The 17,408-nt window shown below is 42.8% G+C and overlaps 1 protein-coding gene across 2 annotated transcripts in view; it reads right to left on the reverse strand.

The window, feature by feature from the left end:
• Positions 1 to 17,408, reverse strand: part of adcy8 (adenylate cyclase 8 (brain)) — a 100,433-nt gene that overhangs the window by 55,156 nt on the left and 27,869 nt on the right. For both annotated transcript variants that reach the window (XM_067979755.1, XM_067979756.1), the window contains exons 6-7: positions 14,471 to 14,629; positions 14,067 to 14,337 (exon numbers count right to left, since the gene is read on the reverse strand). In XM_067979755.1, the coding sequence (XP_067835856.1) occupies positions 14,067 to 14,337; positions 14,471 to 14,629 (430 nt within the window). The remainder of the gene's footprint in view (positions 1 to 14,066; positions 14,338 to 14,470; positions 14,630 to 17,408) is intronic.

The raw sequence follows: 17,408 nt of genomic DNA on the forward strand, positions 1-17,408 counted from the left end.
GACTGATTTCTGGGATGGCAGGACTGATGTATGAGGAGAGATTGGGTCGACGAGGCCTATATTCACTAGAGTTTAGAAGAATGAGAGATGATCTCATCGAAACATATAAAATTCTAACAGGACTAGACAGACTAGATGCAGGGAGGATGTTCCCGATGGCTGGGGAGTCCAGAACCAGGGGTCACAGTCTCAGGATACGGGGTATGCCATTTAGAACCGAGATGAGGAGAAATTTCTTCATTCAGAGGGTGGTGAACCAGTGGAATTCTCTACCACAGAAGGCAGTGGAGGCCAAGTCATTAAATATATTCAAGAAGGAGATAGATATATTTCTTAATGCTAAAGGGATCAAGGGATATGGGGAAAAAGCGGGAACAGGGTACTGAGTTAGACGATCAGCCATGATCATTTTGAATGGCGGAGCAGGGCTGAAGGGCTGAATGGCCTACTCTTGCTCCTATTTTCTATGTTTCTATGTTTCTAACTTCACTCCTGCAGGTCCTGGCTCTAAATGTTAGACTATGTCCCCATGTCCTAGTATTCAAGTGTAGAAGACCTCCAAAAACAGGTACAAATGCATCAGCAGCCAGAAGCAATAATCCAGCAACTAACCTGTAAATCCTGTATGGTCCCTTTAAATAGCACTTGTGGGGGGTCCTCCAGGCCATCTAAGACTTGTTCAGCTGGTTGTGGTTAATTTAGTGCATTGGCTGGAGCATTGAGTACCAAAATTATATCTATCCCTTTAAATCAGCGCTGCACACTGATCTAATGCATAGTCTCCCTACTTTACACGCTACCGGCATTTGTTATCTGTGCCTGCGCGACCCCCTTTACTAAGTTGGCGTCTGGCGCACGTCATGCTAGAAGCGTGCGCGCGCATTCTGGACGCCAATTTGGGACCTCAGGTGGCCGCGTAGCGCCTAAAAAACGGGCACTATGTGGCCCAATTTATAGTCCATGGAGTACAAAAGCAAGAACGTGATGCTAATCCTTTATAAAACACTGGTTAGGTCTCAGCTGGACTATTGTGTTCACTTCTGCACACCACACTTTAGGAAGGATGTCAAGGCCTTAGAGAGGGTGCAGATGAGATTTACTTGAATGGTACCAGAGATGAGGGACTTCAGTTATGTGGAGAGACTGGAGAAGCTGGGGTTGTTCTCCTTAGAGCATAGAAGATTAATAGGAGATTTGCTAGAAGTGTTCAAAATCATGAACGGTTTTGATAGAGTAAATAAGGAGAAATTGTTTCCAGTGGCAGAAGGGTCCGTAACCAGAGGATACAGATTTAAGGTGATTGGCAAAAGAACCAGAGATGACATGAGGAAACATTTTTTTACACAGAGAGTTGTTAGGATCTGGAATATACTGCCTGAAAGGATGGTGGAAGCAGATTCAATAGTAACTTTCAAAAGGGAATTCGATAAATACTTGATGGGAAAAGATTTACAGGGCAATGGGGAAAGAGCAGGGGAGAGGGACTAATTGGATAGCTCTTTTAAAGAGCCGGCACAGGCATAATGGGCTGAATGGCCTCCTTCTGTGCTGTATCATATTATGACATGATGATAACAACCCAACTTAAAATTTGGAGAGGATACTATTAAGTCAGTTATAACTAATATATAATGTTGTCCTTTGAAGACAAACCTTTAAACATGCATCAGTAGATGACAATTCTGACTGTAGTAATAATTGATTGCAAAGCTGAACATTGTCAGTCACTATATAATAGAAATAATCAACTGAAAGGTATGCAGATTTTAGAAACAATGCAGATGTTTCATTCGTTGTTATGTGATTAAGCATGATCATTAAGTGATTATTGACCAATTATATCAACTGAAAATGTTGCATGCATAGTTCCATGTTATAAATGCACTATCTTGGTTCATTGACAGAGCCCAGCATGCAGATACTGTAATTCCACAGGCACGATCAACACTGCTCTTTGATCAAGCCACCATGAGCAATATGGTAAGAGATCCCATTCCCTCATCAATGTTCCCTTCCTTTCCTCCATTATTCTCAAATGAACCAGCCATCATTAGCAAACTGTTCTTACCCTTCAGAGGGAGCCCAAAAAACATCACTCTCTAATACAATTTTTGATATCATGTGTGATGACTATTTATCCTCATTAATAAAACTAGTTAGCACTGTAACACACATCGGTAAAGACATAAGAACATAAGAAATAGGAGCAGGAGTAGTCCATCCGGCCCCTCGAGCCTGCTCTGCCATTCAACAAAGTCATGGTCTACCTCAATGCCATTTTCCTGCACTATCCCCATATCCCTTGATGCCTTTAATATCTAGAAATCTATCAATCTCTGTTTTGAATGTACTCAATGACTGAGCCTCCACAGCCCTCTAGGGTAGAGAATTCCAAAAATTCACCACCCTCTGAGTGAAGAAATTTCTCCTCATCTGAGTCCTAAATGGTCTACCCCTTATTCTGAGACTGTGACCCCTGGTTCCAGACTCCCCAGCCAAGGGAAACATCTGACGAAGGAGAAAGCCCCCGAAAGCTTGTGATTTTCAAATAAAACTGTTGGACTATAACCTGGTGTTGTAAGATTCCTTACATTCATTTACATTACAGTAGAGTAATTTACAGCTTGGAGCAACTTAAGCCATCTAGTTGTAAATTAGACAAAATATGCTAATTTACCACTTTAGGACCCATTATTGAGCCACTTGACTTTTGGTAGCAGGTGTGACTTATAGCAAACAGACCATAAAGTGTGAACAATAGCATATAAGCCGAACACTGCAGGAGTGAATAACATGTTTCATACAGGTCTAAATATATCAATGCAAAAATTAAAGGAATATAAAAAAAATACTATGAACTTCTTTTAGTTATTGAAATACCTGGGTTGAAATACTAAAAATAAAGGTGTATTTATTCTATAACTGTAGCATTTGTGTGAAGCGGTTTCACTTGTGCTGATGCTGCAGTTATAGTAAATGTAACCTGAATTGGTGTCAGGACCTGACCTGACGTCAGAGTGAAGCGGAGTGGGACTCCCTGGTGGAGAGAATCTCATTCCACTTCACTTTAGTGTCAGTTTGGGCCTTAACTCCTAATTTACATTCCCCAAGTTTAGCACCGGTGTAAATCCAAAACTGTGTCAGACTGATACTAAACTTATAAGGGCCAATTTTCCTCACAGCAGAACTTAGGAATTCTCAGCTCCAAAAATGGCAACATTCCTAAGTGCCACCTCCTCCAGTGGGATCTCCAGACTCTCTACAGTGAAAAGGGCAGTTCTTGAGTATCCTCCAGTCTCTTTCTTTCAACAGCAGTCAGCCTCCACCTAAACAAGCCCTTTAATAGCTGCTGCACTTCAAATTTACCACCTACTCCAGGCGAATCAGCATTATCTGCACATATAAAAATCATGAGGGAGCTTACTCTAATTATGGAAATAATTCGACCCTGCTGAATCCAACAGAGTCAAGATTCCATTCCACCAGCATGGGTGGAGTCAGGAGTGCTGAGTGCTGAGACTGCAACCACTTATATCTCAACCTCACAACACTCAGGAAGTGGATAGACTGGAGAAGCTGGGGTTGTTCTCCTTAGAGCAGAGAAGGTTGAGAGATTTGATAGTGGTATTCAAAATCATGAAGGGTCTGGACAGAGTAGATGGAGAGAAACTGTTCCCATTGGCGGAAGGGTCAAGAAACCGGAGGACATAGATTTAAGGTGATTGGCAAAAGAACCAAAGGGGACATGAGGAAAAACTTTTTACGCAGCGAGTGATTATGATTTGGAATGCACTGCCAGGGGGATGGTGGAGGCAGATTCAATCGTGGCTTTCAAAAGGGAATTGGATAAGTACTTGAAAGGAAAAAATTTGCAAAAGAAAAAAATCTGGGCAAATATTATCTTTTTAATTAAGGTTTCGATAGAATGGGGGAATTGGCTGGTGCTGGATAGTACAGAATCAAAGTAATATTTATAATTAAAGGTTTCACTTGGTGGAATATGTAACAAGAGCAAAATTATTGATAAGATAACAAGGAAAGGGAATTATACTGATCATGTCAGCCCATCAGAAAAAGAGCTCATTTATAAGGAAACAGGTTTATTAACTGAAGTTTATTAATAAGGCCAATTAGATTCTCCTTATATGGAGTTGTATTTTAACTTTTGGTATAATCGTGTAATGCAGAAACATGCGAATTGTCATGTAGTCAGGGTGAGAGAAATGTCTAAAAAGTGGCAGTTTGTAATGAGTATTTGGATTTGTAGAGGTTTGAACAGCCTAAAATATTCCATCTCTCCAGAAGGCAACTCTTCAAATGTGATTTCACAGCTGCCCTCTGGTACTTTGCTCAAGGGGATATTCCATGCATGAACTTAAACTAAATCAGAAGGGAAAACAGTGAAAATGGGCAGTGAGGCCTACTGCTGCTTCACCGACCTGGATTTCACTCCCCCACCCCTGCAGTGACCACTGCTGGCTGCTCCTTTCCCGCCCATCACATGCAAATACCAGCGGGGGAAGGGGGTGGTCAGCCCAGGTTCCTGAACCATTTACCTCCTGCTCCTTGGAATAGCAGGTAAACCATGACAGCAGGCTTGGGATAGCAGTGGGAATGGCCCCACATTGGGGGAAATGGAGGGAGAGGCCTCATAGAGCCTTCCTCTCCTTTCAATTGCTTATTTGCTGAATGCCCAAGGCCTTCAGTTAATGTGCTGGTCTAGTCTTTGGGGCCCGTGGCCCTTTTTATGTGGTTTTTGCCTCTTTGGGCAGTCCTGCTGCAACACTGTCTTGGTTTTCCTGGGGTTCCATTAGCGGGCTTCTGCTTGCTGGCAGTGATCTTGCCATGGACACGCAATGTCGTCCGATCCAAGAAATTGGGTGGTTTTCATGGTAGGGTCAAGTCGACCGGCAGAAGATCAGGAAAATCCAGCCCCGATTATCAATAAGGTGCAAATATGGGAGCATCATAGTCAACTCTGATCCTGTTGTTGCCCAAAATCCACACATGAACGCCATCCAACAGATTCACTGAATAGGGGCTGAAGAGGAAAGAACGAAAAAGGAGGGGAAGATAAGAGTGGGAAGGGAAGTGCTGGAGGAGAGAGAAGGAGAGAAGGAAAGGAGGAGGGGAGGATGAGAGGAGGGAGAGATGGAGAAGAGAGATGAGGGAAAGAGGCAGAGAGGAAGGAAGGAGAGGGAAAGATAAGGAGGGGAATAGGGAAAGAGAAGCAGAAAAGAAAGAGGGAGAGTTGGGGGGGGATTGGTGGAGCGGGGTGGATAAGAAAGGGGAGTTGAGGAAAGGGGAAGTGGAGGAGGAGGAGAATGGGGAAGGGAATTCAAAGGGGAAAAGGGAATATAGGGCAAGGACAGGAATGCAGATGAGGATATTGTGGCAAGCTGTCTAAGCTGAGGGTGGAAATTTATCACTGGGGAAGGTCTCAGGCAACAAAGTAGCTCAGCAGGGAGAAGCCAGGTGACAAGGTGCTTTGGCGGGGGGGGAGGGGATGTCAACCTTAAAATTGCCATGGGGAAAAAGAGCTGAAAAGTTCCTGAATGAGAAATGGATGTTGCTGGGGGGGTTTGTACCAGGCAGAATAATACCTGAACTGCAGAGGTAGGGGGTATCAGTGGCATTGGCAACTCATAACTAAGGGGGAGCAGCAGCTGCAAGTACAAGATGGAATTGAAAGGAAGCCGCATAAGAGGCCAGCGCACAACAGCAGGATGCACAGACTCATCTACCAGTAATTGGAACAAACGTATGGCTGATGAGGGAGGAATTAACTACTACTGTTTAGTCATGGGAGGTGGGTGACTTGAGCACGGGGTACTTTTGCTGCCTGGTGGGGGGTCCTGGACTGTTGCTCAGCGGAGCAGGGAAGAATTTCCTTTCCAAAGATGTGGCAATGTAAGGCAATCTATACTGACCACTCAGCAAGAAGGCATGTTGAAAATTCGGAGGAAACATGAAATGAACAGTTTGTATTTGAAAAGAGAGAGGGCATTTTAAAAAGACCAAACAAACTGGCTAATGAAAGTGCACACTCATTGAATAACTGAGATTTTTAGGACCTCAGAGTCTCTAAGATCAAAAGTATCGGGAGTAGCGCAGCTAAGGAATGGGGAAGAACAGATAAGTGCTGTATCTTTTTGGCGCAGGTTAAGGGATGATCAACAGAGATGAATTGTGAAGTGGGATTAATTTGATGAGGGAGTTGAGTGTTAGTACAGTGGAACTGTCGCATAATTTTAGTTGAGCCCAACTGCAATTAATGGGTCTTATAAGACCCGCACAGCCCCAACTACATGTTGCAGCCACTCACCATTTTTGATGTATAACAGATAGGTATCTATGAAACATGGTCAGAGGCAAATAATGGGGCAGAATTTCAGTTAAAGGAATAAAAGGGATTCCAAAAATAAATAATCCTGTCTCCACAGAAGTATTGCTGGCCGCTGCCAGCTCACCCTCAGCCCCTCCCCCACTCCAAGCATCTATCCATGGGGCCTCTGCCGGCCAACTTTCCTGAGGCAGAAGAGCAACTAGCTGCATCACGACCCCCGATTGGCGTCCGCAGCTCCCCAGTCCAATTCAAATAAGACTGGAGCCTCAAAATCGTGGCCGCCTCTTCGCTGCCAGAATGGGCGACCGGCCAGCTCTCTCCGTCAGTTGGCCCCCGGAAAGTCAAAACAACCCCACTCAGTGTCCAGCTGGTGTGAGATGTCGGCAACATAATTCTTCATGTAAGTGCATGCTATCTGGGAAACTGCCACAGTGTTTTTGTGCTTTGGCGGTTTATTATCTCAGGATTATTCAGCCAGAAGCATGTGTCTAGATGATTGCTCAGTAACCAGGGATATCCCCTGCAACTCTGGTTAATGGCCCCACTCCATCATCCAAGATCAGCAGAGGAGAAAGTGTGCAATGAAGCACTTAGTGCAACAAGAATCCTAATTGAACAGGTTATTGAGATACTGAAGTCTTACTTCAGAGGGTAAATTTTAACTTGCAGCCGGAAGGTAAGTGGGTGGGTCACGATTGAATGAAGCCCATCAATGGTACTTCTGGGTTTTGTGCCCGGCAGGCAGCCTGGTTGACAGGCTGGCTTACTGTCGACCAGGAAGCCGGGAATCGGAGGGAGGGAGGGAGGGATCATAGACTGGGGAGAAGATCCGGGGTAGGGGGGAGGGAGAAGATTGGTGGGGGGAGTCCGGGGAGAAGAATGGGGGGGGGGGGGGTTGCTGAGGAAGAGATCAGGGGGCTGAGAAGAAGTCCAGAGGTTGCTGGAGGTCAGGTGGAGAGTCGGAGGTAGGTGAGGTCCACCATGGTGGGCTGGGAGAGGTCCACCATGGTGGGCTGGGAGGGGTCTACCATCGGTGGGGGGGGGGGGGGGGTTGCATCATCAGGGGCGGGGTGCAGGGGGCTGTCGGCCGATAGCAGGAGTCCTGTCAGCCAGGTGAGCTTGTTGGGCCTGGATGAAGCACTCCTGCTCCTCCGGGCCTACAGGCAGCGCAATTAAGGCACTCACCTCGTGGATCCAGCCCTTCCTGCCTGCTTTCACCTGACATGATTCGGAAGTGATGGGACACCTGAACAGGTAAAGTGAAATCATTTTATTATTCCAATATTAAGTTCCTCAAGTATCTCAATGAGGTACCTTTCAGGAGCGAGATTAGAAAACATTTCTACACACAAAGGATTGTAGAAGTTTGGAACTCTCTTCTGCAAACGGCAATTGATACTAGCTCAATTGCTAAATTTAAATGTGAGATAGATAGCTTTTTGGCAACCAAAGGTATTAAGGGATATGGGCCAAAGGCAGGTATATGGAGTTAGATCACAGATCAGCCATGATCTTATCAAATGGCAGAGCAGGCACGAGGGGCTGAATGGCCTACTCCTGTTCCTATGTTCCTAGGTACATTGCCCTTTTAAGTATCGGCCTGCCAGCTTTAAGTGGGGGTGGGACTTCCTGGTGTCTGCTCGCCACATGTAGGCAATCCTGTCTGTTAAACCCAGAAGCAGGTGTGTTGGAGCCGGGATGCTGTCCCACTCTGAAAACCGAGTATTTTTACTCCCCACCCGCTCCAAACCCACCCATTCTTGGGGGTTAAAATTTACCCCTAGATGTTTGGATATATCTGGGGAAACGTAGTCAATAAGTTAATTGTGAAGTTCAGTGATTATCTTAATGAAGTAATTACTTTAATAAATTATTACATTTAGTTAGTAATTTAATTATAAAATAGGAAGGGTAACTTAGTTATAAAACAGGATGAATTTCCTCCCCCTGCCCTGTCTCCTCTGATATCATGGGCCTTGTTTGGGTTGATAACTCTTCGGCCCCATCCAGGCTCTGACAGAAACTCACAGCCTGGATTGAGACCTAAGGGAACTGCACTCCTGGCCAACTTATGCCAAGAATCGCCACTGGCCCTGTGGAAATTCATGGCGTTATTGTCTAGGTTAACCCATGAAGAATGGCCACTTGTGCGGCGTATAGGAGGGCAAATGGTGTCAATGGAAGATGGACCCCGAGCAGAGCAAGGAGTTAACACCTTGACGAGAAGGAGAGGGAGAGAATTGTCAGGAAAAGAAGGAATAAAAGAAAAAGAAAGGTTACTTGTATGGGGACATTTAAAGTAATTGATCCTAGATTACAAAGGATCACAGACTGTGGCTCTCTTTCTTTTCTTCCTCTGCAATGTGTCTGTCACCTTTGGCAGTATTGACCACTCTATGTTCTTCTCAATGGGAGAAGCACCATCACCTACAAGTTTCCCTCCAAATCACACACCATTCCGACTTGGACACTGTCATTCCTTCGTTATTGCTGGGTCGCCAGCAATTCCCTAACTAACACCTTCATGGGAACACCATCACCACAAGGACTGTAACAGTTGAAGGAGAAGGCCCACCACTACCTTTCAAGGGCAATTAGAAATGAACAATACATGTGGCTTGATCCACATCCTGAGAACAAATGTTTAAAAAAGTATTGGGAGTTTGGTCCTGGGTTTAGAAGCAGTGATCAAGCAGTGGAAGCATTGGGAAAAGTGGTGATGATGTTTGGCAGCATTGAGAAGGGGGTACTAGGGTCTGGCAGGGATGATAATGAGATGCTGATGTATGGCAGCGCTACGGGGGTGGGGGGGAGGCACATCCTGGGGTATGGTCGGAGTGGGAGACAAGCCCAGAGTTGGGAGTAATATGGTGGTGTGCGGGACCATTAGGGAGGGCGTTGTTAACTGTGGGTCTCCTGGGAGAAGGGTTTCCGGGTGCCACTGGTGATAGTTGTTTCTCAGGGGCATGTTAACAGTGTGTGGAAATATATGGGTGTTTGGTATGGGGATGGGAACAATGAGAGGTGTCTCAATGAGAGAGGAGTGGGGGGAAGAAGATGTGGGTGCTCAGGTGGGAGAGTCCAGTTGCTGGAGGAGCGGATTTCTTAAAAAGTTTCCTGAGCAGTAAGGTAAGGAAGCCTGCATTATTTAAAGTACAGCCGAGTATTTATTTAAAAATAACACAGGTTTCCCCAGGTAACTGTGTTCTCAGCCATTGCTTTGAAATGGCTTCCAAATTTTTCACTGCTTTTTAAATGAGTGCTAATTTTAAAAGCTCTAAAGGTTTTGGAAGCTCGTTCCCTGTAGTGGTCGGGATTGTAGCAGCAGTGGGGGAATCATGAGGGAGGTGGCAGCAGGGGGAAGGTAGGATCAGGCCTGTGACCCGGTTTTAGGAGCACAGACAAGTAGCACCACAGCAACACCTATCTTGGAGATGCAACTGTGAGGTCTCATAGATGAGTAAGCAATAGCGCCATCTAACTTGGAGGTTAAGCTTGGAGAACACAAATAGAGGTAAGCATAATGGTTACTGGTTGGCGGCTTCTACCGGCCAGCCCCCCGAAGTCCGCTAGGGAGGAAATTCCACCCTAGAGTTAAATAGCAAAACGTAGAGCAATGTGGGAACCAGACAAATAGAGTTGATTACAGCAAAGGGGTTTCTCTGCAGTATAGGCTGAGGAGTTGGGAGATACAAAACTTAGGGGTTATAGCACTGTCACTGGCTGGAAGGAGCAATTACAGCATGCCAAGTTTACATAGGCAATTTCCATTATAAATGGGGACATAGGAATTTATAATAGGAAAAGTCAGCAGGAAATATGTGTTGTGGTAAGATATTTTTCATATTATGAATTTTTTAAAAAGAAAAATATATAAAATAAAACAGACCTCCTGATAATCACAGTTAATCTGGGGTCTGCAGAATGGTTGTGATGCTTAGCTGCTATCCTGCCCTGTCCTTGTGGAAATCCAGTTAATTGTTGCTGCTTATAATTGTAGCTGGTTTTAGCTGAGGTCAATTAGAGGTCAGTAAATTGCTTGTAAATTTTAGGCTCCAGGTCAAAGGCCGGCTTTCCTTTTTTAAAGATTATTTTGCAACTGTAACAAAGTGTGATACTTTGGAGTGTAATGTCCGGTGTGTAATACTTGGAGTGTGATGGATACAAACTAGCTCCAAAGCATATAAATAGATGAAATTCCTTGCTGAAATACACTGCAGCTCCAAAAGACAAAACTGTACTATTTGTAATTAAAACCCTATTTTCAAGGCTGTACTATGCATTGTGATACATCATGTTAAGCCTCTGTCGGGAAAGCTGTTCGGTCAATGATAACAGATTAACTCTTATTACTGTAGCTATACTGTCATAGTATTATAGATGGTTTAATAATTAAATATCTTATCAGAATTGACCCAAGTGTCAGTGAAGTTTACTGATTTGGAACTGATCCTTTAAATTCCAAATACTAGCATTTCATTTAAGCAAGTTTATTGATCTGCAGTGTTTCCTTCCTAATGCTACACCTATTCTACAGCAAGTGAACCAACATCAGTTGGGTGACATGACTGGGAATGGTGGGGGGGGGGGCGCAGGATCAATGGAGGCTGTCTCGTATTATTATGAAATGGAGGAAGTCAGAATTCCATATATTTATATGCAAACACGTGAACAGAGTGCTGCTTGCAAGCCTTTGGCTGATGTTTTCTTCAGTGGCTGACCACTGCTGACAGGTAAATCTATTTCAGTCCTTTAAAATGGAATGGTACAGTGGGCTGCAAGTTTGTTTTGCAAAGCTTTAATGCAAGCATATTTGAAAAGTGAGCTTCATACCAGCTGCAGTTATACCACACCATAAGGAGAGATGAAGCAAGGCTATCTGTTGGACAGAATCTCAGTCATGCTGATGCCAAACCATCGACATTGGTTTACTGGCCTTTTGACACCAACAGTGAAAATGTTGACCTCTGCCATGTATGTAGCATAATGGCAATGTACAAACTTTAACCAATGTACTGTAAAAGCATAAGAAATTGTATATCATGGCTGACTTTGACCATCTAAAAATTAGAAGTTCAAATCCTGAAAGATCAAGGAGTTCTTTGCCTTCTAGCCTTCAATGATTAGACTATTTTGGAAATATCTCTATTGCTAAGCTCCTTGAGTTGTTACCTGGTTGCTTATTTTTCACTTTTATATAACAACCTTGCACCAAGACACTGCAAATGTCTTAGATGCAATTAGATATTGTGTTGGTGGACTCTAGGTTTCTACGAAAGGATGAGCTAAATGGGGCATCTTATCTTTGAACCATCTTATAAATACACAAATTAAGTCCTTACAGATGTTAGTACATCACTTACAGTTACGTTAACATTAATATCACACCTGGGCACAACACTTTAGGAAGGATGTCAAGGCCTTGTACAGGGTACAGAGGAGGTTTACCAGAGATGAGGGACTTAAGCTATGTGGAGAGATTGGAGAAGCTGTGATTATTCTCCTTAGAACAGAGATGGTTAAGGGGAGACCTAATAGAGGTATTCAAAATAATGAAGGTTTTGATAGAGCAAATAGTGAGAAACTGTTTCCTCTGGCAAGTGGGTCTTCAACACAGTTCCTCAGGTTTTGATGAAATCATTTCTGTTCTATTACAGCTGCTGTGTTCAGGCTGAGAGAGCCTCCATTTTATTTCCCATTGAACTGTCTCCTTAGAGGATCAACTTAAATGTGAATCACTCTCAGTCCATTTCTGCTAAGTCCCTATTGTTTTTCTTCTTGTATAGATTCCTTCTCTTCACTCTCCACCAACTTATCTCCTGTGACCATCTTATCTTCTTTGCTTAAGAGTACATTTCCATGGAATGGACATCAACATTACTCCATAGTTAATGTGGCAGGAAGTACACTGGGGTTATATAGGAAAAGACCCATTTCCAGCCTGAGAACTACTAACTCCCCCTTAGGGAGGCCCAAGTCAATCAGAACTGAGATCTAAACCTCAGTCTCCTAGCAAAGAGGCCAATGCCCTTCATTATAGCTATTGAGGTGGATTTGACACAGCCCTTTCATTGGGTATAAATTGGTTATTTTTGATTTGCAAAATAGCCCTATGAAAACTGAATTTTGATATATCAACACTTTTCTATTAACCATATCTACAAGAATCCATACATTTTACAGCAATATTATGTCCAAGATGGATGTGAAAAATAAAATGGCAAATCTGCAGAATCAATGCTTTGTTTTCTCTCTGATTACAAAATTGCTGGGTTGTATTTCCATCTTAACGAGAAAAACCATTTCAGCTGATCAAACATCTTCATTCTACAGACCTCTGATATATTCTATTTTGGACTACCAATTTAGTCTCCTGAAGAAAAACTACAAATTTGTCCCTGGCCCTTCCCCAAAAGTAAACTTGAAAATGCATCAGGAATTGAACGTGTCATTCAAATTAATTCATGAAAACCCTAAGTATTTGAGACACAATTAATCATACTTGTCAACCTTGAAAATGAGCAAAAACTGACCAACGGCTTCAAAAAGCAACCCTGAATATAGGTCACAAGCTTGTCATAACTTAAGCCGCAGGTGTACATGACTTTAGATTACTTTTAGTGCAGGGGGAAAGAAATCTAAAGTACACAAAAGTGCAGTTTCTAAATGGGAATGTCAGTGCTCAAAGCATGACATTTATTTTCTGAGGGGGGTGTCTGGGGATATGCCGGCCAGAAAATATTGAGTTTTCATACTTTATTTGGTGCACGTCCAGCATTTTGGAATCTATTGTAATTCTACTTTTCAAGCGAAAAATGATTTGGTGGTAAAAAGTATTTATGGAAACGTTAAGTTTGAACATAGAAGTAGTTGTATGGACTTCAATTCAATTGGAAAGAATCCAGTTCCTGCCAGTTGGAATCTAAACTCAACCACATCCACAAAGCTGCTCCACCACCATAACTGTGGCAGATCCGCTGTTGGCCTGTGCTCCCGATCACATTGAGGAATCCAAAGTCATTGTTTGTAAAGAATTGTAAAAGGTTTATCATACACCTTTTAATAAATACAAAAGAGTAGATTTTCCTGATCTTTTTCCCACAGGAAATGTCCATTTCCCCAGGGCACAAAGGTCAGGAAAAGGGGGTAGAGATACATTTCACCGGGTCTCAGTCCCTTTTACGTTGTACTGATATTTGCAGGGTGCACGGGGAGAATTGGGCCTGTGTTTGTAGTACGCGCCTCATTGCCTTGGGGGTGCCCCAATGCAGGGGTCCCCAGTAAAATTTGTGCTATAAGCCCACCCCCAGCATGTAGGGGAAAATAATACACACGAACAAACGACAATAACGGACAGGAAAAGACCCACTGGTCCCTCACAACTGCAATGCCTTTTGCATCACAATATATATACTCCCCCACCCCCTCGCCCCCCCGAAAGCCATGTAATAAATGGATTGCAGGAAGTACATAAGGAAAAATTGCTTTGTATTGGAAAAGCCTGATCACTATCTGGAAGCACTGATACTTACTGGGGAAAACTATTGGTAGTGACATGTGCAAGACTTCACAGGTATGATTTTAGAAAGTAAATGCATGATGATGGTAGCAGGATTTTATGGGAAGATTATCACTTCTACTGATCAGTAAATAACTCCATTACTTGAATTACACTAAATCACAACACCTGAGAAGTTAGATCAGATAAAAGTTGTCTTACGTTCTGTTTTCCAACAATATTATCAAATGGAAGTTCGGGACTCCAGGAACCTTCAGTAAATGTTGTGGCGCTATTGCTTCTGTCACAAGATGTACTGGATTCCTTCATAATGTCTTCAGGCAAAGTCAAAAGGCTTTCTTCTGGTTGCTTTATTAGATACGTTTCAATGTTGTGTTTTCTCAGAAATTCATTTCTCTCTTTTCCGTGCCCTTCTTCTACCTCATAATCACCATTTAAACAATCCAGTGTTGACTTAGAAATGTGAATCCTCCTGCAAACCAGCAGATGAAAGAAAGCACATTCAGATCCCACCAGAAACCTTAATAACAAGAGCATTTGTTTTAAATTTATTATTAGATGAAGAATAAATTGCTTATAGCTTATGTAAAGGTCATGATAATTACCCAGGGATTCCGCCAGACTCTAATTTGTTTGCAATATCAACATCCCAAGACCAGACATCAAATTGCCATTTGCGAAGCCCGAGCACTCCACAAAGCACAGATCCGGAATGTACTCCTATGCGCATGTCAATCTCATGTTTCGTGTGGATTCTCACGTACCTATCCAAACAAAAAGAAACAAAAATCACAGAAATTTTTAAACATTAAAACAAGCTAGCTGCTGTAACATAGGAACATAGAAACAGGAGTAGGCCATTTAGCCCCTCGAGTCTGTTCCGCCATTCAATGAGATCACGGCTGATCTGTGACCTAACTCCATATACCTGCCTTAGCCCCATATACCTTAATACCTTTGGTTAACAAAAATCTATCAATCGCAGATTTAAAATTAACAATTGAGCTAGCATCAACTACCGTTTGCAAAAGAGAGTTCCAAACTTCTATGACCTTTTGCTTATAGAATTGTTTCCTAATTTCCCTCCTGAAAGTCCTGGCTCTAATTTTTAGGCTATGTCCCCCAGTCCTAGACTCCCCAACCAACGGAAATAGTTTCTCTCTATCTACCCTATCAGTTCCCCTTAATATCTTGAAAACTTTGATCAAATCAGCCCGTAATCTTTTAAATTCCAGGGAATACAACCCTAATTTGTGTAATCGCTCCTTGTAATTTAATCCTTGGAGTCCAAGTATCATTCTAGTAAATCTACGCTGCACTCCCTCCAAGGCCAATGTATCCTTCTAAGATGCAGTGCCCAGAACTGAACACAGCACTCCAGGTGTGGTCTAACCAGGGCTTTATATAGCTGTAGAATAACTTCTGCCCCACTGTAGTCTAGTCCTCTATATATAAAGGCTAGCATTCCATTAGCCTTTTTGATTATATTCTGTAGCTGTCCATGACAATTTAATGATCCATGTGCATGGACCCCATAGTCTCTTTGGAACTCCACTGTTTTGAGCTTTTCACCATTTAGAAAGTACACTGATCTATCCATTTTAGGTCCAAAGTGGATGACCTCACACTTGCTTACATTGAAATCCATTTGTCACAATTCTGCCCATTCACTTAATCTATTAATATCTCTCTGTAATTTGATGCTTCCATCTACACTGCTTACAATGCTGCCTATCTTTATGACATCGGCAAACTTGGATATGAGGCGTTCTCTTCTATCATCTAAGTCGTTAATAAATACAATGAATAGTTAAGGCCTCAACACAGATCCCTGTGGGACACCACTAGTCACATTCTGCCAATTTGAGTACCTGCCCATTATCCCTACTCTCTGTCTCCTGCTGCTCAGACAATTTCCTAACCAGGTCAATAATTTGCCCTCAATTCCATGAGCTTCAACTTTAGCTAACAGTTTGTTATGAGAGACTTTATGGAATGCCTTCTGGAAGTCCATATAAACATCATCCATAGACATTCACCTGTCCACTACTTCAAAAAATTCAATCAGGTTCTTCAGGCATGACCTACCCTTTACAAATCTATGCTGGCTCTCTCTGATCAGCTGAAAATTTTCAAGGTGTTCAGTCACTCGATCCTTAATTATGGACTCTAGTAATTTCCTGACAACAGATGTTCGGTTAACTGGTCTATAATTCCCTGGTTTCTCTCTCACCTTTCTTAAATAGCAGAGTGACATATGCAATTTTCCAATCTAAAGGAATGGATCCTGAAAGGTCATACTTGTGAACCTGATTGAATTTTTTGAAGAGGTGACCAAAGTAGTGGATAGGGGAATGTCAATGGATGTTATTTATATGGACTTCCAGAAGGCATTTGATAAGGTCCCACATAAGAGACTGTTAGCTAAGATAGAAGCCCATGGAATCGAGGGAAAAGTACAGACTTGGTTAGGAAGTTGGCTGAGCGAAAGGCGACAGAGAGTAGGGATAATGCGTAGGTACTCACATTGGCAGGATGTGACTAGTGGAGTCCCGCAGGGATCTGCCTTGGGGCCTCAATTATTCACAATATTTATTAACGGCTTAGATGAAGGCATAGACAGTCTCATATCTAAGTTTGCCGATGACACAAAGATTGGTGGCATTGTAAGCAGTGTAGATGAAAACATAAAATTACAAAGCGATATTGATAGATTAGGTGAATGGGCAAAATTGTGGCAAATGGAATTCAATGTCGACAAATGTGAGGTCATCCAGTTTGGATCAAAAAAGGATAGAACAGTGTACTTTCTAAATGGTAAAAAGTTAAAAACAGTGGATGTCCAAAGGGACTTAGGGGTACAGGTACATAGGTCATTGAAGTGTCATGAACAGGTGCAGAAAATAATCAATAAGGCGAATGGAATGCTGGCCTTTATATCTAGAGGACTAGAGTACAAGGGGGCAGAAGTTATGCTGTGGCCATACAAAACCCTGGTTAGACCGCACCTGGAGTACTGTGAGCAGTTCTGGGCACCGCACCTTTGGAAGGACACATTGGCCTTGGAGGGAGTCCAGCGTAGGTTTACTAGAATGATACCCGGACTTCAAGGGTTAAGTTACGTGGAGAGATTGCACAAATTGGGGTTGTATTCTCTAGAGTTTCGAAGGTTAAGGGGTGATCTGATCGAAGTTTATAAAATATTAAGGGGAACAGATAGGGTGGATAGAGAGAAACTATTTCCACTGGTTGTGGATTCTAGGAGTAGGGGGCACAGTCTAAAAATTAGAGCCAGACCTTTCAGGAGCGAGATTAGAAAACATTTCTAAACACATAGGGTGGTAGAAGCTTGGAATTTTCTTCTGCAAATGGCAATTGATACTAGCTCAATTGCTAAATTTAAATCTGAGATAGATAGCTTTTTGGCAACCTTTCTTTGCCTAATCTAGTCCATTCAGATCTATGCAATAAAATAATTTATTACATACTGGGGTCATTTTTAACTTCACCACCTGGGTGGTGACCTGGCGGAGCGGATCGTCC

This window comes from Heptranchias perlo, chromosome 3, assembly GCF_035084215.1.
Source record: "Heptranchias perlo isolate sHepPer1 chromosome 3, sHepPer1.hap1, whole genome shotgun sequence".
NCBI classification, from domain to species: domain Eukaryota; kingdom Metazoa; phylum Chordata; class Chondrichthyes; order Hexanchiformes; family Hexanchidae; genus Heptranchias; species Heptranchias perlo.